Raw genomic sequence first — 25,979 nt, 5'->3', positions numbered from 1 at the left:
TACTGGATTGTCATGAGCAGCCAGGGCAGATATATGTACCTAAAAAGTCAAAGAAATACACTAATTTAATTTATCACTGAGTCTGGTAAGATTTGGTCAAGTTTTATTTGACTTTCGAGTAGGGCTGTCACTATCAATTTTTTTTTTAGAATTGATTATCCTATGGATATTTCGTGGAATACTCAAGTAATTCCCCCCCCCCCCCCCCCCCCCCCCCACAAAAAAAACCAACAAAAAAATAATTCCCCTTTTTTTTTTAACTACTAACATGTATTTTATTCTCATTTATGAGCGCTGGACTTATATCCCTAAATTGCATATGTTGCTACTGAGTGAGGTGTAAACTCTACATAATTTGAGACAAGAAAATCAGCCTTTACTAAATGTGAATGTGGTTAGCATTCGCGATTAGCATTAGCACTCCAATGATTACAATTTTCAGTAAAAAGAAAAAAAAACTGCTTTGGAAATTCTTTCAGTATCCAAAATTCCACTGACATTATTTGTCTTTGAGGCTCTAATTCAATCTCAAATTTAGTTCAAGACGAGTATAGTGTGTATAGTGTGTACGTGCGTGCGTGCGTGTGGTTTAGAGGTTCTTGTCACCCGACGCCAGCACCCCCACTCCACCCTTCCTGTTTCCCAGGGAAACAAGGGGACGGTGTCGGGAGAAAGCCTTTTAGCCAGGTTGCTCCCATTCATACATACGCTCCACACGGATACCGATCCGCCTCTGGAAGCGCAGCCCTATAAATTTACACGAAACCAAAGCCGCATACTTTCCTGTTTATTGTGTGGGGAACAGTGTCCGGTTGCTGGGATTGTGGGATTTTTGGACCGCTTAGGATCCAGCTCGAGAATTATGCTTACGTCTATCATGGGGAAATCACTTCTCCCATGGTGGTTGTTGGAAGCTTGGCAGGCCGTCCCATCACTCCACAGATGGTTTATGGCTCAAGTAAATGACTCTGATGTATCATTTGACCTCAAGTTGAATGGGAATGTTTTCTTTTAAGCAGCAGTCTTGTCATAACACCCTGCAGTGATCAATCAGGAGCTGCATCCGTATGACTATTTTATCTTTTTGGATTTTCATTTTTGTTGTTGCCCAGACATTGCTTGCTGCTAGCCTTGGGCTTTGTTTAACCATGCATAATTGAGCCCTCCTCTTGGCTCACTCCCATGGTTGCACCCTTTTTTCATGAAATGGCCAAGAATGGGGAAAAAAAAAAAAAAAAAAACTACCCTCCTCCACTGCAGCCAGCCTTTGCCAGAGGACATCATCGGACGATCAGGGATCGTACCAAGATGCGGCATGTGCCCTCACACGCAAAAAAGAAAGGGTTTTAAATTTATCCCAAGCCAAATGGAAGTTGTAGGGTTGAGCAAAACACAGGTTGTTTATGCGGATTTTTTTCACATTAGACGACCTGTGGACCAAAGACCATTAGGTTTCTGAAGGTACATTTAGTTTTCTTAAATGCTTTTGAAAGGTTTCATGTAGATATATCCATGTACTTTCATAGCCTACACAACAATGTCATCACAATCCCTGTTCTCTCGCACCCCTCCCAAAACCTTATAATCTTGCAGAGACCACCAAAAATGACTACAATCGCTGTGATATGCATGATAGTTCAGTAGTTGGCAATGTCACAGCTACCTACTGTAACTGTTGCAATAGCGGCTGTGGCTCAGTTCGAAGAGGGGATCGTCCGGGTTCGAATGCCGGTTCCTACTCTCTGCTGTCGAAGTGTCCTTGAGCAAGACACTGAACCCTAAATGCCCCCACGTTGGTATTGTAAATGAGGAACTGTTCTCAATTGCCTTAGCTGCTTAAACAAAGGAAATTAAATTAAACTGCCGGTCCCACCCATGTCTTAGGGCATAAGTGGACAAACCTTTGTGCTCACGGGCCACATTTGATTTTTAAAATGGACAGATGGGCATGGTAATTGGTCGATGTGGAAAAAAATAGTAAAAATGTGAATGTAAAATATGTAAAATAGTTAATTTTAATAATAAAAAATTATTAACAAATGTTATAAAACGTTACATTTATATTTTTTTTTTTTTTTTTTAAACTGCGATAATGTAAAACACATTTACCAAAATTTAAATACTATAAAATTACTTAGCGGCACGGTGGTCGACTGGTTAGAGTGCCACCCTCACAGTTCTGAGGACCCGGCTTCAATCCCCGGTCCCGCCTGTGTGGAGTTTGCATGTTCTCCCCGTGCCTGCGTGGGTTTTCTTCCACATCCCAAAAACATGCATTAATTGGAGACTCTAAATTGCCCGTAGGCATGACTGTGAGTGCGAATGGTTGTTTGTTTCTATGTGCCCTGCGATTGGGTGGCAACCAGTTCAGGATGTACCCCGCCTCCTGCCCGATGACAGCTGGGATAGGCTCCAGCACGCCCGCGACCCTAGTGAGGAGAAGCGGCTCAAAAAATGGATGGATGGATGGAAGTCACTGATGGTGTAGTGGTACATTTGTCTGACTAATGCCTGGTAGACACATAAAGACTTTTAAAATCTTCAAACCAAATTGGCTAACTACCTGTTCTTTTCAAAGCATGTGTCCTTGATTGATTTTTGTACGTTCTCATGATGAACATGTGTGCCAGATTTGTGTCAATCAGTTGCACTGGTAGTGGGTGCTGATATTTTCTAACACCAAGAATTTGCGATCACCAACAAGTGAGTCAACCAAGTGTTGTTTACGGCCAAGGTCTTGTCCACGGTTAATTTTTGGGCTTCCATCCTCTGACCAGGCATGTGTTCAACTTCACACACATTCTATTATTACAGTATTTTCCATGGGACTTCTTTGCCTGGCCTGGATGAGCAGGCTGTGACTCAATGACTCATTCCTAATTACAATCAAAGCAGCCTCTAAAAAGTACAGTAGGAGACACCCCAAGAGTCATACCTGCCAGACGGCGACAAAAACAGGACGCTGGGAAAGAAGGAAACTCTCTGTTCTTTGTGCCTTTATCCATGCTGTACTCATGCTCACTGTGTCATTAGAAGTTGAGATAACGTTAAACAGGATGTGATAACTTTCTTGGTCAAATGAGACACTTTTGTACTGGGTTGCGAGAACATCCAGTAGTTTTCTAGCTGTGGGAAAAGATAAGGTTTGGGAATGCTGACACGCTGTCTCACAATTAAAAGTATGAAACCATTTTGGGACTTTGAAGTCCAGTACAAAAACTCTGCATGTCACCACATGTTCACGCCGAGTCACACTCGTCTCCTCCTAAATTACTCGGTTTATCCTTTGATTGGCACATCCGATAAGACAGCGCTGGAATGTTGCTGTTTGGTTATGACATTTTCCCATCTGTCCCTGAAGGGCGTGGCGATAGTTAGTGGTCAACTCTACGAGAGTTCTTTAACGGCAACACTCAGGTTGTTACAGTCTGCAAAGGAAGCTAATATAAAGTACTACTGCACAACTCAAAATGGCTTAGACATGCCATCATATAAATTGAAAATTAAATTAATAAGTACCATAATCAAAATCGCCAAGTCTGTGAGAGTCGACCTTGTACATTTTCTTTAATTGTAAAAACAGGTATGCTGCCTACTTTCTTGGATGTGATAATTACAGGGGTCCTCCGTTCCTATGGCAACAACAAGGGCTGTCACTTTCGATTCTTTTTAAAATCGATTATCCTACAGATATGTCGTCGAACACTCAATTAATTGCCGCCCCCCATTTTTTCCCCCAACTACTAACATGCATTTTATTCTTATGAGGACTGTACTTCTATCCTTAAACTGCATATATTGGTACTGAGTGTATGGTATACCCTGTGCAAAATTTGAGACAACAAAAATAATGATTAGCATTAGCGCGCTAGTGATTACCATTTGAGCTGTTTTTTTTTTTTTTTCAAAGTTGCATGTGCCACCCAGTGGACATCTGTGGAAAGGCAGGGTAGCAGCATTCATGTTTTTTCACTTTATTGTATCCATCCATCCATCCATTTTCTGAGCCGCTTCTCCTCACAAGGGTCGCGGGCGTGCTGGAGCCTATCCCAGCTGTCATCGGGCAGGAGGCAGGCTACACCCTGAACTGGTTGCCAGGGCACATAGAAACAAACCATTCGCACTCACAGTCATGCCTACGGGCAATTTAGAGTCTCCAATTAATGCATGTTTTTGGAATGTGGGAAGAAACCGCAGTGCCTGGAGAAAACCCACGTAGGCACGGGGAGAACATGCAAACTCCACACAGGCGGGGCCGGGGATTGAACCCGGGTCCTCAGAACTGTGAGGCAGACGCTCTAACCAGTCTTCCACCGTGCCGCCACTTTATTGTATATTAATGAAATACATGTATGTTTTTCATAGGTAAAGTATGACGTCACCGTTTATTTATTAATTATTATAATTATTTATGTGGCACGGTAGGCGACTGGTTAGAGCGCCTGCCTCACAGTTCTGAGGACTGGGGTTCAATCCCCGGCCCTTCCTGTGTGGAGTTTGCATGTTCTCCCCGTGCCTGCGTGGGTTTTCTCCGGGCACTCTGGTTTCCTCCCACATCCCAAAAACATGCATGGTAGGTTAATTGATAACTCTAAATTAGGTGTGAATGTGAGTGTGAATGGTTGTTTGTTTGTTTGTGCCCTGCGATTGGCTGGCAACCAGTTCAGGGTGTACCCCACCTCCTGCCCGATGATAGCTGGGATAGGCTCCAGCGCGCCCGCGACCCTGGTGAGGAGAAGCGGCTCAGAAAATGGATGGATGGATGGATAATTATTTATTTTTTTATCTTCTTTCCTTTTTATTATGTACTTAATGTTCTTGTTGGGTATACAATTCAAATTCTTTAAACATTTGCTAAATGGAGAGTTATCTGGACTTGACTACATCTCCTTGAATTCCGAAAATAAGTAGCATGATAAGATAAAAGATAAATTTTGAAATTGTGTTTCTTAGATCTGAATTGAATGCACAAGAGGTCAAGAGTAAGAACGTGATTGTTTTGTTGCTAGATTCACAGAGGGACAGTGGTGAGGTTATAGGCACGTATGAAAATCTTGATGTAGCAGTTGATACTGAGGAGACAGTGTCGTGACAGAGGATGACAAAAACAATATTTTTAAGCAGATATTGTATAGCATTAATTTCTTTGTTTTTGTGTGATTGTAAAGCTATTTGACCTCAACATTTAGTTTCAGATTTTTTGAAATGATAACTTTTTACTCTAAAAGCTATGGGATGTTTACTCGGCAAACATTTTGTGCACTTTATTCCACTGCCAATTTGAAATAATGTCCTTTTTTTTGAACGCAGCATAGTTCATTTTACACTTGAGAATATGTGAGTCCCAGGATGTACATTTCTGGAAACAATGAATCCCAGCCCTGGAACAATGAGTCCCTCCAAGTTATCATCATGGAGTACAGTAGTCCTCCGCCATATCACTGTTCTTGCTTTGTGGTCCCGCTATTTTTCAGGTATTTATTACTGTTGTTACAATATTTTTGTTTTATTCATTGCTTTTGCTCCCTCTCAAAATATGATGTGTTTTGGCCTGTCACAATAGCAAATTTTTAGGACGATATATTTTCCCAAAAAGTATCACGATAAATGATAGCATCATTGATGTTTTTTTTGCCACTGATCTATTGATAATTAGAGCAGAATAATTAAAGTACATCCTTTTTAAGAACAACTAATTCTAAATAATATTGAACATTGGCATTGTATTGTAGAACAATAAATATCTTAGACAAATAAAAGATAAAACAAACTCAAGAGTCTGTTTTCAAAAATTTTACAAATAATAAACATTTGGCACACATGGCATTCCCAGGCCAGCCGAAGGACGTAGTCTCTCCAGCCGAAGGACGTAGTCTCTCCAGCGTGTCCTGGGTCGTCCCCGGGTTCTCCTCCCGGTGGGACGTGCCTGGAACACCTCACCAGGGAGGCGTCCGGGAGGCATCCGAATCAGATGCCCCAGCCACCTCATCTGGCTCCTCTCGATGTGGAGGAGCAGCGACTCTACTGAGATCCTCCCGGATGACCGAGCTTCTCACCCTATCTCTAAGGGAGAGCCCGGACACCCTGCGGAGGAAACTCATTTCGGCCGCTTGTATCCGGGATCTTGTTCTTTCGGTCCCGACCCACAGCTCGTGACCATAGGTGAGGGTAGGAACGTAGATCGACCGGTAAATTGAGAGCTTCGCCTTTCGGCTTAGCTCCTTCTTTACCAAGTCACAACAAAGTCTGCATCAATGCAGACGCTGCACCGATAAGCCTGTCGATCTCCCGTTCCATTATTCCCTCACTCGTGAACAAGACCCACTTGGGGCAGGATCTCATCCCCGACCTGGAGTGGGCATGCCACCCTTTTCCGACTGAGGACCATGGTCTCAGATTTGGAGGTGCTGATTCTCATCCCAGCCACTTCACACTTGGCTGCAAACTGCTCCAGTGAGAGTTGGAGGTCACGGCTTGATGGAGCCAACAGAACCACATCATCTGCAATAAGCAGAGATGCAATACTGAGGCCACCAAACCGGACCCCCTCTACGCCTCGGCTGCGGCTAGAAATTCTGTCCAATTAAAGTTATGAACAGAATCAGTGACAAAGGGCAGCCTTGGCGGAGTCCAACCCTCACCGGGAACGAGTCCGACTTACTGCCGGATATGCGGACCAAACTCTGACTCCGGTCATACAGGGACCGTACAGCCCGTATTAGGGGGTTCGATACCCCATACTCCCGAAGCACCCTCCACAGGACTCCCCGAGGGACACGGTCGAACGCCTTCTCCAAGTCCACAAAACACATGTAGACTGGTTGGGCGAACTCCCATGCACCCTCGAGAGCTGGTCCATTGTTCCACGGCCAGGACGAAAACCACACTGCTCCTCCTGAATCTGAGATTCGACTTCCCGACGGACCCTCCTCTCCAGCACCCCTGAATAGACCTTACCAGGGAGGCTGAGGAGTGTGTTCCCCCTGTATTTGGAACACACCCTCCGGTCCCCCTTCTTAAAAAGGGGGCCCACCACCCCAGTCTGCCAATCCAGAGACACTGTCCCCGATGTCCACGCGATGTTGCAGAGGCGTGTCAACCAGGACAGCCCCACAACATCCAGAGCCTTTAGGAACTCTGGGCGAATCTCATCCACCCCCGGGGCCCTGCCACCGAGGAGCTTTTTAACTACCTCGGTGACCTCAAACCCAGAGATAGGAGAACCTGCCTCTGAGACCCCAGACTCTGCTTCCTCATGGGAAGGCGTGTCGGTGAAATTGAGGAGGTCTTCGAAGTATTCTCCCCACCGACTCACAACGTCCCGAGTCGAGGTCAGCAGCGCCCATCCCCACTATACACAGTGTTGGTGGTGGACTGCTTTCCTCTCCTGAGAAGCCGGATGGTGGACCAGAATTTTCTCGAAGCCGTCTGGAAGTCTTTCTCCATGGCCTCACCGAACTCCTCCTATACCCGAGTCTTTGCTTCAGCGACCACCAGAGCTGCATTCCGCTTGGCCAGCCGGTACCCGTCAGCTGCCTCAGGAGTCCCACAGGTCAAAAAGGCCTGATAGGACTCCTTCTTCAGCTTGATGGCATCCCTCACCGTTTGTGTCCACCAACGGGTTCGGGGATTGCTGCGACGAAAGGCACCGACCACCTTATGGCCACAGCTCCGGTCGGCCGGCTCAGCAATGGAGGCGCAGAACATGGTCCACTCGGACTTGATGTCAATTAACCTACCATGCATGTTTTTGGGATGTGGGAGGAAACCGGAGTGCCCGGACAAAACCCACGCAGGCACGGGGAGAACATGCAAACTCCACACAGGCGGGGCCGGGGATTAAAATCCGGTCCTCAGAACTTTGAGGCAGACGGTCTAACCAGTCATCCACCGTGCTGCAGTATCAAACACTACTCTTAGAAATAAAACCTTAGCATAGAAGTAGGTGAAGGGCTGGAAATATCTTAGTTATCTTACCTGCTAGGGAAAAATGGTTGTCCGTTCCCGCTTCTGTCCAGAAAAGGTTCAAACGCTAGAATCAAACTACAGACCAGACAAAAATCAGTAATGGTAGAAACAAATCAGTTCACATCCAACTGTCCACGTTTGGTCAAGTTTTCTTAGGGGGTTTCAGTTAAGAAATTGTCGACGGACTATCATCGCACAAAAAAAAAAAGTAAAGCTGCTGGAATGGCCCAGCCAATCACCTGACTTTAATCCAATCGAAAATCTATGGAAAGAACTGAAACTAAAGGTCCATAAAAGAACCCTGCTTGTGTGGAGGAATGGGCCAAAATCACATCAGAGCAATGCATGCGACTAGTTTCTCTATACTGGAAGCATCTTGATGCTGTCATTGCAAAAGCTTCTGTACAAAGTATTAAATAAATACCAGTTGGCATGTTTAATACTTACACACAACTTAATTTCTTATCTTATTTGTTCTGCTTTCTTTGTTTGTATGGATTACTTGGGTTGCTCCAAACATTTGGTGAAATTTTAATGTCAATAGCACCTTTGGACAAATATTTAGTGAGAAAAATGGTGACGTGTTAAATACTTATTTCAGCCGCTGTATCGAGTTGGAACTTTTCAACCTCGCACACCAGCTCATGCTCTTTCCCTGCCAGAGAGGTGACATGCCATGTCCCTAGAGCCAGCTTCTGTAGCAGTGGATCTGACCGTCAAGGTCCCTGTCTTCGGCCGCCATCCACTCACTGCATACCCGACCCCCTTGACTCCTCCCATAGGTGGTCAGCCCATGGGAAGGGGGACCCACGTTGCCTCTTTGGCCTGTGGCTGGCCGGGCCCCATGGTTGCAGGCCCAGCCACCAGGCACTTGACATCGAGCCCCACCTCGGACCTCGCACCTAGGACCCGTTTGCCATGGGTTACCCTACCAGGGACGTAAAGCCCCAGACAACTTAGCTCCTAGGATCATCGGGACACACAAACCCCTCCAGCACGATAGGGTGACAGGTCAGTGAGGAGGCTATAAATTATGCTGATTTCAATGTCTTTTAAAGCTGTAAGCAGCAATAAACAGGCCTTCTACACCCATGGCAAACCTTTTAAATGGTTGTCAAACTTTGATCCCATGCTCAGGCCACATTAGATGACATAGGCAAAAAAGCTTGGCAATTTAATGTCGCCCATTTGTCTAGGATACCATCTATGATTGGGTCTCATTTGGGTGTATTTTCCTAGTTGGAGTTTGTCAAAGAATGAACCCTGAAATCCACTCAAAATGGCCGCATCAAACAAAAATGGCCCACTTCCTCTTCAATTTCAGACAAGGGGTGCGTCAGACTTTTTTTCATTCTGGCATGATAGACATGTCTACCTAATTTCATGTGGATTGGTCAAACTGGTGTCGGGGGCTGATATTTAAATTGTCTTTCAGGAATTCAATGTCAAACTTTGATGCCATGCTACACCTACATTAGATGACATAGGCAAAAAAGATTGGTCACCCATTCGTCAGGATACTTGAGCCCAAATAAGGCTGTTATGGGTGAATTGCCTCCAAACTAAGGGCCACAAATGGTCCGTAGGCCTCACATTGTACACCCCTGATATTGCAGTTCCATTTTATTTTATACTTTGGTTGTCCAAAGACTGCTGGATTGCAGAAAAAGCAGCTGGTACTTTGCGCCTCTGCCTGGTATGTCTGCTGACAATAGGCCGGGGGGCTGAATGGGACCAGCTAGTGACCTCAGCCAGAAGGAATGTCCCCATTTGCTCAGTTGGGCCACGACAACGCCGTGGCCCTTTTGTGTCCACCTCCCAGACTCCCAGAAACCTTGCAACCCCCCCCCCCCCCCCTCGCTATAATCTCACTCTTCCTGCAAGGTTAGGCCTTTTGAGGATGCAAGGGTGGCTTCCTCCCTCTGAGCTGGCTAGAAATGCTAATTGCGCCTTAGTCTGGCTCGTCTTAAAAGTCTCACCTATTGTGTCCACAGCATTCCTGGGCTCCTCGGCCCATTTGTGTGGGTGTAAGCGTATGACCGTCTCCCGGCGTCGTTGTGACGTTTGAAATATAGCGATTGCATAAATTTCACTGTTAAACGAGAGGACCTTTTTACCCATTAAACTGATGGTGGCTCGGGACAACAATTAAATCCCGACTAACACTGCAGATTTACCATCTTCGATGCCCCTCCCGAGCCCCCCGCCAGGCTTGAGTGAAGTCATCGCTGTGCCGCAGAGACTCGGCGCGGCGTTAAATGAATTTGAAAAGGGGGGGCGAGCCCTGAAAGATGCGGGAGGGGCGTGGCGGGCACAAGCAGCCTGTTGCAGAATTTCCCCTTTAGATTGTATTCAAGCATTATGAATTAAGGGTTGGCCACGTGCAAAGACAGAACCATTTAGTTGAGATACAGTAGAGTGTCTTTTTCACCATTTCAGTTGTATGGATGTTTTGTGCATGGATTCGGTTGCCGATACAATTCAAGGACGATATTGGTTCATTTAGAATGATACGATCTGAATTGATTCCTTGGCTGGAAATCAATTCAGTAACCTTTTCTCCAAAAATTCATCCAGCACGAGTGTGAACTAAGGCAGCACGCTGAAAGACCGGTTAGCACAGCTGCCTCACAGTTCTGGGGACCGGGGTTCAAATCCGCCTGTGTGGAGTTTGCATGTTCTCCCCGTGCCTGCGTGGGTTTTCTCTGGGTACTCCGGTTTCCTCCCCAAAACATGCAGGGTAGGTTAATTGAAGACTCTAAATTGCCCGTAGGTGTGAATGTGAGTGCGAATGGTTGTTTGTTTATATGTGCCCTGCGATTCGCTGGCGACCAGTTCAGGGTGTACCCCGCCTCTCGCCCGGAGATAGCTGGGATAGGCTCCAGCACGCCCGCAACTCTAGTGAGGATAAGCGCAACGGATGAATGAATGAGTTTGAAATAATACCTGCATACTGGACAGTGCAGGTGACATTTCTTAGATTCTTGTTGTTTCTTGTAGGGGAATCGGGTAAAAACTAATTATGGTCATTAGAAATAAAGAATTTTCTGATGTACTTCCCTTTTACAGTATGTGTCTTATTCTGTACCGTACTGTATGTGTTTTCTAATGGACTATTAGTCTGCTGAATAAAAGTTGATTGATTGATTGTATTGCTTTCCAATAAAATCAGGGTGAAAACTTATTGTTATTTTATTTCAGCTATGATTTTACTTGTTGGGCCATTTTTTTCTTCCTAGAAAAGAGATATTTATTGGTGTTAGAATTATGACGGGGTCCTTGCAAAAATGTCTCCACTGTAACAGGTGTCCCTAGCTGGACCCAAAGTTTGAGAATCCCTGTTCCTAACAGTTAAATAGTAATGGTTAGAAATAAACGAAATGAAGGTTTTCACGAGGGAAATCCTTTAGGTGTGTTAATAATAAATAGCTAAATACAGTAAATGTACAAAAGGTGCGTACGCACAAAAATGTGGCGTACGTTCTTTTTCATGGCAAAGGTCAGATGTATCAAGATTGAAATGACCGTGGAAATGTGCGGTGCCTCACGCCAACTGCATGGCGGGCGTACGCACGTTTCTACAGTTTTTGGTGCTTTGGCGACACTTAGAGGTGATGCTGGAAAATGTTATAATAAATCTGCACATGGGACACATGAACAACTAGCACTGATGAACAATTAATGCCCAGCAACATTTGATTTCAACAATGTAATTGAGGCAAGGACTCAGAATTAATTTGTTAACCAGTATATTTAATGAACCACTGATATTTGTGAGGACACCTATTAATTGATCAAGGCGATCATTTATGCCGCCTATTGCCCTCACAATCACAATCACAATCAGCACATGCACTGAAAAAAAAGTCCTTTGAATGTACTTAATTTGAACATGTACATTGGTTGCACATGATTAAAATGTGTTAAAATTATTTTTTCTTTTAGGAGAAGTGGGGTAAATTATGTAATTTTAACACATTTCAATCACGTGCAACCGATGTACGTTCAAATTAAGTAAATTCAGAGGACTCTTTTTATCAGTCTGCACGGATGCAGATCAGCCGATTGTTGGAGCGTAATTGCGTCGGATACCCTGAGGATGCCGGAGGAGACGACAGGGACGGTGGACGAATCCCCCGAACATGTGTAGGTTACTGCACTATAAAAAAAAAAAAAACCTTGACAAAACGTAAAATATCATGGTAACTTGATGCAAGAGATTTTTGAGTGTTCTCAACTTTTGCCTACAGTTGTTGACTTAACTAAGGTTTACAAGTTATGACACAATTTCTGCCAACTTGGATTCTTTTGTTGACCTAATTAGGATAATCCTGTAAGGCTAACGAAAAAATTCTGGTTTCAATGCCATGTATTTCTGACTTCACCAAACATAGATATTCCTGTTGAATAATCATACAATTCTTACTCCAGTGACTTAAAAATTTACCTATATGAATAAAGGAAAATGTATGTTGCTGTAATTAGTAAACAAGACAATCAACAGAATATAGCCATTTATTCAGCACAGAAAATTCCTGGGCACCTGTCTTGTGTAGTCTGTACCAGTTTGCAATGCCTGACCATGTTATCGACAGCAAAACCTACTTCAAAAACCTCTCGTGAATACGTCTTTTACACATACCCTCAAAAAACAGTATCAATATGCAAATGCATATTATCATGTTCCAGTGTAGTGTACTTCTTTAATTATAGTCAATCTAGTATAATAATCCATCCATTTTCTCTACCGCTTATCCTCACTAGGGTCGCAGGTGTGCTGGAGCCTATCCCAGCTATCGTCGGCCGAGAGGCGGGGTACAACCTGAACCGGTCGCCAGCCAGTCGTAGGGCACATAGAAACAAAACCATTCACACCTACGGGCAATTTAGAGTACTCAATCTACCTACCACGCATGTTTTTGGGATGTGGGAGGAAACCGGAGTAACCAGAGAAAACTCCAAACAGGCGGGGCCGCGATTTGAACCCCGGTCCTCAGAACTGAGAGGCAGATGCGCTAACCAGTCGACCGTGCTGCCCTAGTATAATAACTTGTGCCTAATTTGAATAACAGAATTCCTGAATAAATTAGGACAGCCTTACCTCCTCAGGCCATCTCTCCTGGATTGATCAGATACCATAGGCTGGCACTCCACGACCTCTCTCCGCCTGAGGGAAAATGTTAAATGTTAAACTTAATATTGGGATTGAGATCTGCTGTCTGAAAGTAGCCTTATTTACATCACTGTCATATAATTTGCGCACGTCTGCCATACACCGACCGATGGATGCGTCTGCATCATATCTCCACACAAAGATAACACTCAGCCCATTACAAAACGGGTAATAAGCTAATAAGCTTTACTACGGCAGACGTGCAGTAAAAAAGAGATACCGCCATTTAGCGATGAAAGTCTGTATCTGAATATCAGACATGATTAACATTAAACAGTATCAAACATCCATCCATCCATCCATCCATTTTCCTCCTCACTAGGGTCGCGGGCGTGCTGGAGCCTATCCCAGCTATCATCGGGCAGAAGGTGGGGTACACCCTGAACTGGTAGCCAGCCAATCGCAGGGCACATATAAACAAACAACCATTCGCACTCACATTCACACCTACAGGCAATTTAGAGTTGTCAATTAACCTACCATGTATGTTTTTGGGATGTGGGCGGAAACCGGAGTGCCCGGAGAAAACCCATGCAGGCACAGGGAGAACATGAAAACTCCACACAGGCGGGGCCGGGATTTGGACCTCAGAACTGTGAGGCAGACGCTCTAACCAGTCGCACACCGTGCTGCAGTATCAAACATTACTTTTTGAAATAAAACCTTAGCATAGAAGTAGGTGAATGGCTGGAAATATCTTAGTTAGCTTACCTGCTAGGGAAAATTGGTTGTCCGTTTCCGCTTCTGTCCAGAAAATGTTCAAACGCTAGAATCAAACTGCAGACCAGACAAAAATCTGTAATGGTAGAAACAAATCAGTTCACATCCAACTGTCCACGTTTGGTCAAGTTTTCTTCGGGGGTTTCAGTAAAGAAATTGTCGACAGACTATCATCACACGGCTCAGGTTCAGTCGGAGGTGAATTCGCCGCTCGGTCGAGTTCAAACTGGTTCAGACCGTGTGCGCATGCACACTTCAGTAATGATGTGGAGTTTCTCACAGGTTCCTGATTTAACTAAAAAAATCTACTCAAAAGTCAATCATCTTTGTTGTGCTATTTAGAAAATATTAGGACAATGAGAGAAATTTGTTGGGCAGACAACTTTTTGTAAGTTGTTAATTGAAACCTTGATTTCTGAGTCAGTTTAGTTTGAAAACTTTAATGAGATCAACAATTGCGAGTTATTGTTTTTACAGTGTGTATGAACACATTTGTTATGAGTTATAAAAATACATGGTATTAACCTTGTGGGGTGATCAGAGTCAGCCACATGTGCTCCCAGCACCCGAAAGAGTAGTGTCATCTATGATCGCAGCGATTCTCTCCTTGAACAAGGTGAGGCCCTCCGCGCCGGTTCTTCCGCCTGTTTTGACCACACTTTAGCGGTGGGCAGCTGTCCTCCGCTTCACATCTACCTTAATGTCTGCCACCTGGATGGGTCATTGCTGTTCTCTTGGGGTAATCCTTGTAGGCCAGCAACTCCTGGGAAGGTTCACCACTGTACCATCATTTCTCCATTTGAGGTTCTCCCTGGCGGCACGGTGGACGACTGGTTAGAGCGTCTGTCTCACAGTTCTGAGGACCAGGGTTCAATCCCCGTCCTCGACTGTGTGGACTTTGCATGTACTCCCCCTGCCTGCGTGGGTTTTCTCCGGGCACTCCGATTTCCTCCCACATCCCAAAAAACATGCATGGTAGGTTAATTGAAGACTCTAAATTGCCCGTAGGTGTGAATGTATGTGTGAATGGTTGTTTGTTTATATGTGCCCTGTGATTGGCTGGAAACCAGTTCAGGGTGGTCCCCGCCTCCTGCCCGTTGATAGCTGGGATAGGCTCCAGACCCTTGTGAGGATAAGCGGCTCAGAAAATGGATGGATGGATGGAGGTTCTCCCTATGGTTCGTTGGAATCCCTTTCCAGACTGATACAGTATATGTCAATTACTTTATATCTTTACTGTTCTAGAATTTGCTTAGATCGTGTCATTTTGTTGCAGCTTTTTTAGAACTTGTGCCTGACTTGATTTTGTCAGACAGGTTCTGTTTAAGTAATTTAATTTTGAACAGGTCTGGAGGTAATCAGGCTTGGGCATGATCAGTGAAAATTAACCAAAAGTTGTGATTAACCACAATTAATTTATGATTTAACAAAGGAGGGTAATTACTTTTTCACACAGGGGCAGGCAACTGAGTATTTTTTCTTTAATAAATGAAATCACCATTTAAAATGAGCATTTTAAGTTCATTTGGGTTATATTTGTCTATTTACATTTGTTTGATGATCTTGAGCCTTAAAGTAGGGAAACTATGCAAAAATTTAATCCTCACTGCATATTGTCTTATGGCACAGCTGTGCCACTTTTGCAGGATCTCTGTATGAAAGAGGCTATCCTAAAGAGTACGATGTGGAGTCTCATCACTAAAAGCCAAAGAAAAAGCAGAACACACGTACACACACCCAGAGTTAATCCTTTAGGGCTAGCTGAGGTCTCACGCGCGCTTTGTTTATGAATGCGCCTTTGATGTTCATGTTGTTTTTTTCTAGGGAGAAGATTACGAGGGAAAGCCTTCTATAATGTCAATGGGAAGGTCTACTGTGAAGAGGACTTTTTGGTAAGTCAGTTGTACCAAGTCAGCTTTTTGTTTCTCTGTTCTGTGTACACGGCATCAACAAAGAAGGGGGGTGGGGGAGTGAGATCCCTTTGGACCCCTTACCCACTGCCTGTAAAAGACATTTGTAAATTCGGAAGCTGGGAATTTCACACGTCGACTTCAACCCCCCCACTCCGTGTTGTTACCTTTCATGCAAAACAGGGACAACAACAAAAAACAACTTTGATGGGCAGTGTGAAAGAGGCTTTAAATACAGTATATATTGTCAAGGTGGACTGCCTTTCTGGCATTCCCTTACACCGTCATCTTCCAGCCTTACACAAAATGGTGTCACGTGGGGAAATTGGTGAAATATTATTATCTTTTTTTAAAAAAACATTATTTACCCCATCAAACACAGATATGGACACTACAATTAGAGTTTGGGAACACCCCTCCCATTCACGCTGATTTTCCTCAAATTACCCTCCCTTAAGAAGGTTAATTAGCTTCCTCTTTGAGGAGGGGGATGACAGATGGTCCATCCAGAGTGTGGAGATGCACACACATTTGAAAATGTTTTACGAAGGTTGTGAACATCTTTATCCCAGGGTTGGGCTACATACGGACCCTGCAGATCGTTGAATCCGGCCCACTGTAGACGGGTTTACATGGTGCCTTGTATTTCAACTAGAATCAGGTTGATCGACCAAACCAAATGAAAATGCTCCATATAAACACCTCAACTGGTATAAACAGATGGAATATGAATGAAATTTCATTAGGATTTGCAGGGGTGAAATATTCCTTTTGCCAAACCGATCAGAAGTAAATTTAATAACTATCGGTACCGATAATTGTTGCGCCGATATTGGGAAACAAAATGGCTTCACACCGATAGGTCCGATATCGAAAAAACTGGACTGACAACAAGAATAGCATCATGCAGTGGGGTGCTGGTCGACAGCGGCTGCTGCTGAATTGGCTCGTGAAAGTCATGAATGTTTTGGCCAAAATTATTCGCCTACGACACCAAAAATAGTCAATAATGTGGACAGTAAATTAGCATATGATTGCCAGGACTTGCTGAAATTACAATCCTCCACTGATTTTGAGTTAGTTCCTATGAACTCGCCACCATTTACGTCCTTCTGAGCACAGCTCTCGGCAAGACCCAGCAGCCTATGAAGCAGCAGACTTGGTTAGCAGCTCAAGCTTTGGGTGCACTTTACTTTTGGTCATGGTGCACCCAAGAAAAAAGGTTCGGCGCACCAGTGCAACCGTTGCAAAAAGTTAGTCGAGAGCCCTGTATAGTATTGATTGCACAATAACAAAGTCAATTTATACATCACATCTCAATCTCATTGTACTTCTGTATCGTGACAGTAAAAAGGCATTCTTTTATTCTTATTATATTACATATGTTGTATACATATGATAATAAATGATGATATTAGTATCATACTATTTTATCCATCCTTTTTCCGTACCGCTTATCCTCACTAGGGTCGCGGGTGTGCTGGGCTATCGTTGGGCGAGAGGCGGGCTAGACCCTGAACTGGTCACCAGCCAATCACAGGGCACATAGAAACAAACAACCATTCACATTCACATTCATACCTACGGGCAATTTGGAGTCTTCAATTAACCTACCATGCATGTTTTTGGGATGTGGGAGGAAACTGGAGTACCCAGAGAAAACCCACATAGGCACGGGGAGAACATGCAAACTCCACACAGGAAAGGCCAGATTTGAACCCAGGTCCTCAGAACTGTGAGGCAGCTTTGGTAACCAGTCGTTCACCATACCGCCTCATACTATTTTAATTGTACAACCCCAATTCCAATGAAGTTGGGACGTTGTGTTAAACATAAATAAAAACAGAATACAAGGATTTGCAAATCATGTTCAAACTATATTTAATTGAATACACTACAAAGACAAGATATTTAATGTTCAAACTGATAAACTTTATTGTTTTTAGAAAATAATCATTAACTTAGAATTTTATGGCTGCAACACGTTCCAAAAAACCTGGGACAGGTGGCAAAAAAGCCTGAGAAAGTTGAGGAATGCTCATCAAACATCTGTTTGGAACATCCCACAGGTGAACAGGCTAATTGGGAACTGGTGGGTGCCATGATTGGGTATAAGAGGAGCTTCCCTGAATTGCTCAGTCATTCACAAGCAGAGATGGGGCGAGGTTCACCTCTTTGTGAACAAGTGCGTGAGAAAATGGCCGAACAGTTTAAAGACAATGTTCCTCAATGTACAATTACAAGGAATTTAGGGATTTCATCATCTACGGTCCATAATATCATCAAAAGGTTCAGAGAATCTGGAGAAATCACTGCATGTAAGCGGCAAGGCTGAAAACCAACATTGAATGCCCATGACCTTCGATTCCTCAGGCGGTTCTGCTTCAAAAACCGACATCATTGTGTAAAGGATATCACCACATGGGCTCAGGAACACTTCAGAAAACCAATGTCAGTAAATACAGTTTGGCGCTACATCCGTCATTTCGGAAATCGATGAAGACTCCTGATATAAACCATGAAAAAAAGGATATCGGTTATCTGTATCAGTGGAAAAGAAATGGTTATCGTGCATCCCTAAAATATTCGTCATGTAAACACGTGAATTGGAATGCTATCGGACTGTGCTCTGTCTGCATATGCTCTGTCTTGACGTATATGCACGGTGACATCATCGTTTATGCACGTGAAAACAGGGCGGTTTCCTACCTGAACTGGTCTGTGATGGAGATGTTTTAGCTACTTGTAACTTGTTCTTACCAAGTTGGTGTTTTAATAAAAGCGTAAAAGCAATCGCAACTACTGTGATACCAACCGGCGACCCTCTGCAATTTTACTAATCATTTGCAGAATGATTTATTTCGGTGTTTCGGTTTTCGGCCTTGGTTTCCTCAATTTAGGTTTTCAGTGTCAGCTAAGAATTTTTATTTCGGTGCATCACTAACTGCGTTACTAAGCCTTGCCTCTGACCTTCTCCACAGTACTCCGGTTTCCAGCAGACGGCTGATAAGTGCTTCGTGTGTGGCCACCTCATCATGGAAATGGTAATCTACACAATCCAACATTAGCAAAGACTCCAGTACAGTGGAATAGGGATGAGACAGTTTTATGGTTTACTGAAAAAGAATGATAACATTTCAAACTGCTAGTGTTACCATTTCAAGTTTTAATTATTGTTTAAACTGGATTTAGAGTAGTAGGCTTTTCTGTGTACATGGTTCCGTTAAGGTTAAGCAGGAGTAACACTAGGCTAATTATGTGTGCGCACCAACAATAAAGAAGGTGGGTGAAAACTAGGGCTTCACAGAATATAGTTTGAGCATCATCATCGCAGTGTGCGTGTGCGCAGTAGTCACATCACAGGGTCTTATGCAATGTTGGTGTATTGATATGCAGTCAATCAACTGTAATATTAGTAAGTGACCACAGAGGGGCTTGGATGGACATGATCAAACAACACACACGGAGCAGGACAGGTTGTTATATACCTATTTTTTGTAAGACAACTATTAATGAGGACACGGGAAACAATTACACGCCCGCATTTACTGTACCACTCTTTAGAATGTGACAAACAAATGCATGTCGCAACAGATTACACTTAGGAGGGAGGAGAGACAGGGCATTATTGAAGGGACAAACTAATGCATTGAAATATATAAATACTAATGTATGTTAAATGCAATGTTAAAACATAAGTGTAAAATTACAGATTGATTAAAAACGAATAGTGTTAGGTATGTGCTAATGACTACAGTATAACTGGACATGAAAATAAATTGTTTTAACGTCATGTCTGGCTGGACCATTGTGCAATACTATAAAAGTGCTTGAGTTGACAAAAAGTCAATTAAAAGGTTGAATTTAGAAGTTAGTGACTTGTGAATATTGTCTGCTGAAGTCAAGTAGCTATAGCGCCTATACAAAATCTGGTGAAAAAATGGCATTCAATTAAAGTAAAACAGTATGACTTAATTATTTCTCAACATATCTCCTTGACCCTTTTGTTTTGCCTGCTACTCAGGGAACCCCTTCTCTGATTGGTTGACAAGTTTCAGGTGAAAATATCCACCAACAAGCTCGTACGCGCTGAAATTTCAAGGAGTTCTTCAAGTTGATGCATAAAAATTACTGTGATATTTCAAACGACGTCACTTCCCCTAAAAACTCGAGTTAAGTAGTGCGAATGGAACATTTATGAGGAGTGTTGACAGTTGTTGGCATGTACTTTAGAATTTTTTTTTTTTCATGAATTAATTTGTTATGAAGGATTTTAGAGGTAGGCGGCATTGTTAGAGCATCTGCCTCACAGTTCTGAGGACCGGGGTTCAATCCCCGGCCCCGCCTGTGTGGAGTTTGCATGTTCTCCCCGTGCCTGCCTGGGTTTTCTCCGTGCACTCCGGTTTCCTACCACATCCCAAAAACATGCATGGTAGGTTAATTGACGACTCTAAATTGCCCGTAGGTGTGACTGTGAGTGCAAATGGTTGTTTGCTTCTATGTGCCCTGCGATTGGCTGGCAACCATTTCAGGGTGTACCCCGCCGCCTGCCCGATTATAGCTGGGAAAGGCTCCAGCACGCCCGCGACCCAAGTGAGGCGAAGCGGCTCAGAAAAATGGATGGATCTTAGAGGCGTTTGAAGTGTTTATTCCATGTTTTCGTTTTGAAAATTTCACAAAGATTGCTGCCACTTGTCACGTTGCTAATATAAATGTTGTTAAAAACGGCGGTAATCTGTTTGTGTAGGTAGTAGCCTAATGGAAAATAAACATTTTTGATTAAATTTTATGTTCACACATTCGTCAACCAAAATCTACTGTAACTAGGGATAGGAATCGAAAACTGAGAATCTGTGAAAACCGGTTCCAAAGTTAACAATTCCATGGAATCGTTGCGCTGAATTTTCAAGCTGTATCAATCCTATTTGGAATAATGACGTCATTGCACACGTTACGTAGCGCACGCAATTTGTGGACTAGCTGACATTTGTAGATTTCTAGGCCTGCAATTTGTATTATTAGGCTACATCACTAACCATTCTGATTAAGGGTGTCAGATTGTCACCAAAAGCAGCAGTAATTTAACTATAGAGGACTAAAAGAAATAAGTATAAACTTCTAAAAACGACACCAGTTTAACACATTCTGGGAAACAGTGCATGCAAATCTTTTGGGTGAATGCTAAAATCCGCCCTGGCAGAAACTGCGACCAGAAGTTTGCCTTGGCCTCTTAGGGCAGTGTGATGCGATGCATGCATGGAGCCACGTGTTTACTGTAAGCTAAAAAAAAAAAATTAATAAACTTGTTTTTCACAGATTAAGAAGACTATATGCCCGAGAGTATTGTTATATTATCTATCTGCGTTTGTATGTGGATATTTTTTTTTTTAAGGTAAGGTCCTCCCGTGGTCGAATGATAAGTTTAGCTAATTCATCAGTAGCGTTTTCCGTTGAGTGTAAGCATTAAACTAGCGATCTCTAAAACAAAGTGTGTCTTGTATTTAAATATACAATGTGTGCAGTTCTTTTTGTTATGCTCCAAATGGCATGTCATTAAGCAGCTTAATGCACGTTCAGGGAGGGCAAAAGAACATAACGTCACACGCTTGCTGCAAGATACACAGGGTGGGTTTACAATGTAGAAACTCGCATACACAACCTGCGCCGTGGCACCTTAATAGTTTTTCTTTGAGTATAATATTTTTATGATTGTGAGAAGCCTGGATATAATCCACTGGGCATCTTTTATTTTCTTTATTTAATTATTTGTCTGTTTAAAGTCCCCTGGACATTTTTTCTCCCCCAAATTAAGAATTTGAGAATCAATAAGAGAATTGATAAAGAATCGACTCATTAAGCAGTACTGAAAATAGAATTGGAGAAAAAAAAATCTATCAATTCCCATCCCTAGTCTTAACCCACCTCTTGTCTGCTTCCTGTGTGATGGTGAAGATCCTCCAGGCGCTGGGCAAGTCCTACCATCCAGGCTGCTTCCGCTGTGTGGTGTGTAAAGAAGGTCTAGACGGGGTGCCCTTCACTGTGGACATGGAGAACAACATCTACTGTGTCAAAGACTACCACACGTAAGAACAGCGGTCTGCTCTCTACTGACATTGCCTGGAAAAAGATGCTAATTTGGTGACTTTTTTCCGCTGTTTGGTATAAACATCACGGACCCAAAATGGGGGCAGTGGAGAGTCAACCGTGCAGTTTTCCACCATCGGGTCTAATAGAGGAAACCCTTTCCCACTGGCTTTGTTCTGTGTTTCGATACTGTGTAATTAGCACTGACACCTAATGGGGGGATAAAGTCAACCCGACAATGTTTCACCTTCAGAGTTAGGATCGAAAGCCACCCTCATGCTGGCTGCAAAAGCTGAAATATTTCCATGAAGCTGTTATGTATAAATAGCACTGATATACTGTAGAATAGGCGGCACGGTGGGCGACTGGTTAGAGTGTCCGCCTCACAGTTCTGAGGAGCGGGGTTCAATCCCCGGCCCCGCCTGTGTGGAGTTTGCATGTTCTCCCCGTGCCTGCGTGGGTTTTCTCCGGGCACTCCGGTTTCCTCCCACATACATGGTAGGTTGATTGACAACTCTAAATTGCCCGTAGGTGTGACTGTGAGTGTGAATGGTTGTTTGTTTGTATGTGCCCTGCGATTGGTTGGCAACCAGTTCAGGGTGTACCCTGCCTCCTGCCCGACGATAGCTGGGATAGGCTCCAGCACGCCCGCGACCCTAGTGAGGAGAAGCGGCTCAGAAAATGGATGGATGGATGGATACTGTAGAATAGGGGGATGAAGTTGAACTGGTAGTTTTCCGTCTTCTGAGGTAATATCAGAAGCCTCTTTCACACTGACTATAAAAGCTGGCATTTTTTCCTGTTTCATTGTTCTGTATAAACGACACCAAGAAGGAATGGTGGTACACAAGTCAAGACAACAATTTTCTTCCTTCTTACATAATATTAGAAGCCCTTTTCACACTCCCTGTAAAAGCTGGAATTATTTTCCTGCCTTTTTTCCTGCTTGTTGTGTATTAAACAGCCTGACACGAAATGGTGGGGAAAGAATTCGACCCGACAGTTTTTCACCTTCACAGTATCAGAAGCCCCTTCCAAACTGCCAACTGGCATTTTCCCACCTATTTTCCGTGCCACTATTTTGTATAAAAGCACTGACATCATTTGTGGAAATTTCAGAAAGGTGGGACAATTTGTATTTAGATCATACTGTATGTATTTATAGCCCCTTTGACACTGTCGATCGCTTTCACTTGTGTGAAACGAGATGTACTTCTGAGCATCCCAGACAGAGAGAGAGTCGTGATTGGTGCAGATTGTAATGGACATGTTAGTGAAGGAAATAGGGGTGATGAAGAAGTGATGGATAAGTACGGCATCCAGGAAAGGAACTTGGAGGGACAGATGGTGGTAGACTTTGAAAAAGGATGCAAATGGCTGTAGTGAACATTTTTTTCTGAAGAGGCAGGAACATAGGGTGACCTACAAGAGCGGAGGTAGAAGCACGAAGGTGGATTACATCTTGTGCAGACGATGTAATCTGAAGGAGGTTACCCACTGTAAAGTAGTGGTAGGGGAGAGTGTGGCTAGACAGCATACTATGGTGGTGTGTAAAATGACTCTTGTGGTGGGGAGGAAGATTAGAAGAAGAAGAAGAAGAAGAACCACCTTTTATTGTCATGAACATGCATGCATGCACACAAAATTTGTTCTCTGCATTTAACCCATCACAGTGAACACATGTTAATGGAATACACTGGAGCAGGGGGCAGCTGAAGTGCCTGGGAAGCATTTCGGGGTATCAATGTCTTGCTCAAGGACACCACAGCCATGACTCCTAGGGATGTTGGCGGATGGTCCAGTCGGGGTCTTGAACCTGGGTCCCCCACGGTGGCAGGCGATGATCTTAACCATTGGGCCACAGCTGCCCCCATGTAAATAGACAAATAGACAAGGAAAACCTTTTGCTTCACTGGTGGACAAACCATATGTGGACGGTCAAGGAAGACAAAGCCAGAGCAGAGAACCATGTGGTGGAAGCTGAGACAGGACGAGTGTTGTGCAGCTTTTTGGGAAGAGGTGAGACAGGCTCTCGGTGGAGAGGAGGAGCTTCCAGAACACTGGACCACTACAGCCAAGGTGATCAGAGAGGCAGCCAGGAGAGTACTTGGTGTATCTTCTGACAGGAAAGGAGAGAATGAGACTTGGTGGTGGAACCTCACAGTACAGGAAATCATACAAGGAAAAAGGTTAGCTAAGAAGAAGTGGGACACTGAGGGGACCGAGGAGAGGCGAGAGGAATACATTGAGATGCGACATAGGGCAAAGGTAGCGGTGGCAAAGGCCAAACAAGAGGCATATGATGACATGTATGGCAGGTTGGACACTAAAGAAGGAGAAAAGGATCTATACAGGTTGGCCAGACAGAGGGATAGAGATGGGAAGGATGTGCAGCAGGTTAGGGTGATTAAGGATAGAGATGGAAATACGTTGACTGGTGCCAGTAGTGTGCCAGATAGATGGAAAGAATACTTCGAGGAGTTGATGAATGAGGAAAATGAGAGAGAAGCGAGCGTAGAAGAGGCAAGTGTGGTAGACCAGGAAGTGGCAATGATTAGTAAGGGGGAAGTTAGAAAGGCATTAAAGAGGATGAAAAATGGAAAGGCAGTTGGTCCTGATGACATTCCTGTGGAGGTATGGAAGCATCTAGGAGAGGTGGTTGTGGAGTATTTGACCAGGTTGTTTAATAGAATTCTAGCGTGTGAGAAGATGCCTGAGGAATGGAGGAAAATGTGCTGGTGCCCATTTTTAAGAACAAGGGTGATGTGCAGAGCTGTGGGAACTATAGAGGAATAAAGTTGATGAGCCACACAATGAAGTTACGGGAAAGAGTAGTAAAGGCTAGACTCAGGACAGAAGTGAGTATTTGCGAGCAACAGTATGGTTTCATGCCTAGAAAGAGTACCACAGATCCATTATTTGCCTTGAGGATGTTGATGGAAAAGTACAGAGAAGGTCAGAAGGAGCTGCATTGTGTCTTTGTAGATCCAGAGAAAGCCTATGACAGAGTACCCAGTGAGGAACTGTGGTAATGCATGCGGAAGTCTGGAGTGGCAGAGAAGTATGTTAGAATAATACAGGACATGTACAAGGGCAGCAGAACAGTGATGAGGTGTGCTGAAGGTGTGACAGACTAATTTAAGGTGGAGGTGGGACTGCATCAGGGATCAGCCCTGAGCCCCTTCCTGTTTGCAGTGGTGATGGATAGGCTGACAGATGAGGTTAGACTGGAATCCCCGTGGACCATGATGTTTGCAGATGACATTGTGATCTGCAGTGAAAGCAGGGAGCAGGTGGAGGAACAGTTAGAAAAATGGAGGCATGCACTGGAAAGCAGAGGAATGAAGATTAGCCGAAGTAAGACAGAATATATGTGCATGAATGAGAAATATGGTGGTGGGGGAAGAGTGAGGCTACAGGGAGAAGAGATAGCAAGAGGGGAGGACTTTAAATACTTGGGGTAAACCGTCCAGAGCAATGGTGAGTGTGGTCATCAAGTGAAGAAACGGGTCCAAGCAGGTTGGAACGGGTGGAGGAAGGTGTGTTATGTGACAGAAGAGTCTCTGCTAGGATGAAGGGCAAAGTTTATAAAACAGTGGTGAGGCCAGCCATGATGTACGGATTAGAGACAGTGGCACTGAAGAGCCAACAGGAAGCAGAGCTGGAGGTGGCGGAAATGAAGATGTTGAGGTTCGCTCTCGAAGTGAGTAGGTTGGATACAATTAGAAATGAGCTTATCAGAGGGACAGCCAAGGTTCGATGTTTTGGAGACAAAGTTAGAGAGAGCAGAATTCGATGGTTTGGACACATCCAGAGAAGAAATAGTGAGTCTATTGGTAGAAGGATGATGAGGATGGAGCTGCCAGGCAAGAGAGCTTAAGGAAAACCAAAGAGAAGGTTGATGGATGTCGTGAGTGAAGACATGAGGGCAGTTGGTGTTCGAGAGGAGGATGCTGGAGATAGGAAAAGGATGACGCGCTGTGGCGACCCCTAAAGGGACAAGCCTAAAGGAAAAGAAGAAGAAGAAACGAGATGTGATGACCGACAGGAAGTGTGAGTAGAGGGCTCCGTCCAAACTTTTCATCTACCCTACAAGTCTAATCAAATGACAAAGTTTTTTGGGG

At 44.0% G+C, this 25,979-nt stretch overlaps 1 protein-coding gene across 3 annotated transcripts in view; it reads left to right on the top strand.

Annotated features, from left to right (window-relative positions):
* wtip (WT1 interacting protein) overlaps window positions 1-25,979 on the top strand; it is a 59,121-nt gene that overhangs the window by 15,652 nt on the left and 17,490 nt on the right. For all 3 annotated transcript variants that reach the window (XR_009787369.1, XM_061765531.1, XM_061765530.1), the window contains exons 3-5: window positions 15,686-15,753; window positions 18,753-18,815; window positions 21,724-21,854. Coding sequence is in view for 2 of the 3 variants with exons in the window: in XM_061765531.1 (XP_061621515.1) it covers window positions 15,686-15,753; window positions 18,753-18,815; window positions 21,724-21,854 (262 nt within the window). In the remaining variant the exon portion in view is untranslated. The remainder of the gene's footprint in view (window positions 1-15,685; window positions 15,754-18,752; window positions 18,816-21,723; window positions 21,855-25,979) is intronic.

Source organism: Phyllopteryx taeniolatus, chromosome 2, assembly GCF_024500385.1.
Source record: "Phyllopteryx taeniolatus isolate TA_2022b chromosome 2, UOR_Ptae_1.2, whole genome shotgun sequence".
NCBI classification, from domain to species: Eukaryota; Metazoa; Chordata; class Actinopteri; order Syngnathiformes; family Syngnathidae; genus Phyllopteryx; species Phyllopteryx taeniolatus.
Note: the sequence above shows the minus strand (reverse complement) of the source record. Positions and strands in the feature narration are given on the sequence as shown.